General features: G+C 37.4%; 1 protein-coding gene across 1 annotated transcript in view; it reads left to right on the top strand.

Moving 5' to 3' along the window:
- LOC106528722 (sodium- and chloride-dependent taurine transporter) overlaps nt 1-2,097 on the top strand; it is a 35,260-nt gene that overhangs the window by 30,016 nt on the left and 3,147 nt on the right. The window contains exons 13-14 of the mRNA XM_014023958.1: nt 977-1,077; nt 1,179-1,349. Of these exons, the coding sequence (XP_013879412.1) occupies nt 977-1,077; nt 1,179-1,349 (272 nt within the window). The remainder of the gene's footprint in view (nt 1-976; nt 1,078-1,178; nt 1,350-2,097) is intronic.

The raw sequence follows: 2,097 nt of genomic DNA, 5'->3' as shown, positions 1-2,097 counted from the left end.
ATTGTCTTTTTACCAGTAGAAACAGACGGTTCTTGATCATGTGACTCCCGTGATGTGAAAAAAGTGTTTCCATTGTAGTTTTGCGAAAAACACCAATTTCGATACGGCAGAAAAACCACCTCATCCTAGTGCAAAAACATTTTGTCGAAAAACGTAATTTTTTTCGAAATTGACGTGTTTCCATTGAGCAAATTTATTTTAGAAATTCTAATTTGCACATTTTCGTGGTCAATGGAAACACAGCTACTATCAGACAGAAACAAACAAAAACGTCAGAGTTCAAATCACAATGTTTCAATAAACAAAGACCAGTGAGTTATTTTTCTCAAAGGAGTTCCCCTTTGATGTCACTTCCTGTTTCCCTTTTGCCAACCCAAGGCTAAAATGGGTAAAATAATGTGTGGTTTGCTAAGTTTGTTAAGTAGAAGAAAGTTTTCTTCAAATATAAAAAGTCAAAGAAAAAATCTTTATATTTAAGAAACTTGACATTTTGTCACATAATTGGCAGATTTTCTCTTCAACTTGTCTCAGCCAAAAAGAAACAGGAAGTGACATCAAAGAGGAACTCTTTAATAAAGAGAACTCTCTGGTATTTGTTTATTGAAACATTATTTTTTAAACTTTGACTCTTCTTCTCTCTGGTAGTGATTCAAAATGACCTGAAGAAACAGATTCTTCTCTACAGTTTGTCTTGTTAGCAGTTGTAGCGACGCTCTGTTCACATTCAGACGTTCCCCTTCGACATCACTTCCTGTTACTTCTCATGCAAACATTTCAACAGCTGTTCATCTCAGCAGCATGAAAATTACTTTGCAATAAGTCATCAGTGTTATCTTTCCAAAAATGAATTCATGTTTATTGCAAAAACTTGATGTCACAGGCACTTTAAACACTTTAACATCTGCAGAACTTTCAGATTTGGAGGGAAACACATCCTGCGAGGAGCATTCTGTCACTGAGCCTGTTGTCTTTGCAGGCGCTGATAATTTTTATGTTGCTATCGAGGACATGATTGGCTACAAACCAAATCCGTGGATGAAATGGAGCTGGACTGTTGTCACTCCTTTACTGTGCATGGTGAGGATTTGAGCTTCAGAGCTCAGAGATGTGGAGCGACGTCATCATTAAGTTGTTTTCTCAGTTTTACAGTCAGTAAATGTGTTATTGTTGTGTTGCAGGGCTGCTTTATCTTCTCTCTGGTTAAATACAAGCCACTGACGTACAACAAGGTGTACCAGTATCCTGACTGGGCCATCGGGGTCGGCTGGACTCTGGCCTTGGCCTCCATGATCTGCATCCCCATGGTGGTCGTCATCAAAATCATCCAGTCCGACGGGCCGCTCATCGAGGTTGGTTCTGTCTGTTTTTACAATTCGTTCAGTTTCAAAGCTGTTTTACACCAGATAACACATGTTGTGTAACCGTGTCTGCTGTTTGATCCATCCTCTGACCAGCTGTGACTCAGTATTGTGTCAGTCTGTTGTCAAAGTAACAACAAAGAGTCAGAAAAATAAAGAACTGAGTGTCAGTAAATACATTTAACCAGGGAGAGAAGGAACATCTGTTTGAGCCATTTTCAACAGATTAGGAGCCGTTAGCTTGGAGGAACAAGAACTCATGGTGGACTTAGAGCAGCTGCAGAACAATAAGTTCAACAATAACACAACAATAACACAATCAGCTGTTTGGTGACAAAGTGAGGTGTTAATATCTAAAATACAACAAGCTTTGAGCTGCTCTCCTATGGAAAGAGATCTGATGGAAGCATCAGTCTGATCAAAACTAACATTGAGATCCATGATGATGATGATGATGATGATGATGATGATGATGATGAAGATTAAAGTCAGAATTATGACTTAAGTCAAAATTTTGATTTTTTTCTCAAAATTTCTCAGAATTTACTTTAATTTTAGAATTCTGAGGGAAAAAGTCAGTCTGAGAAATTCTGAGAAAAAAATGTCAAAATTTTGCCTTTTGTCAGAAATTTAAGATTAAAGTCAAAATTTTGAGTTTTTTCTCAGACTTCTCTGCCTTTTTTATTGTTCTTATGTGTTGTCTCCGAAAGAGGATTAGGGCCACTGGAAAATATAATTT

Source organism: Austrofundulus limnaeus, unplaced genomic scaffold (assembly GCF_001266775.1).
Source record: "Austrofundulus limnaeus strain Quisiro unplaced genomic scaffold, Austrofundulus_limnaeus-1.0 Scaffold399, whole genome shotgun sequence".
In the NCBI taxonomy this organism is placed as follows: Eukaryota; Metazoa; Chordata; class Actinopteri; order Cyprinodontiformes; family Rivulidae; genus Austrofundulus; species Austrofundulus limnaeus.
Note: the sequence above shows the minus strand (reverse complement) of the source record. Positions and strands in the feature narration are given on the sequence as shown.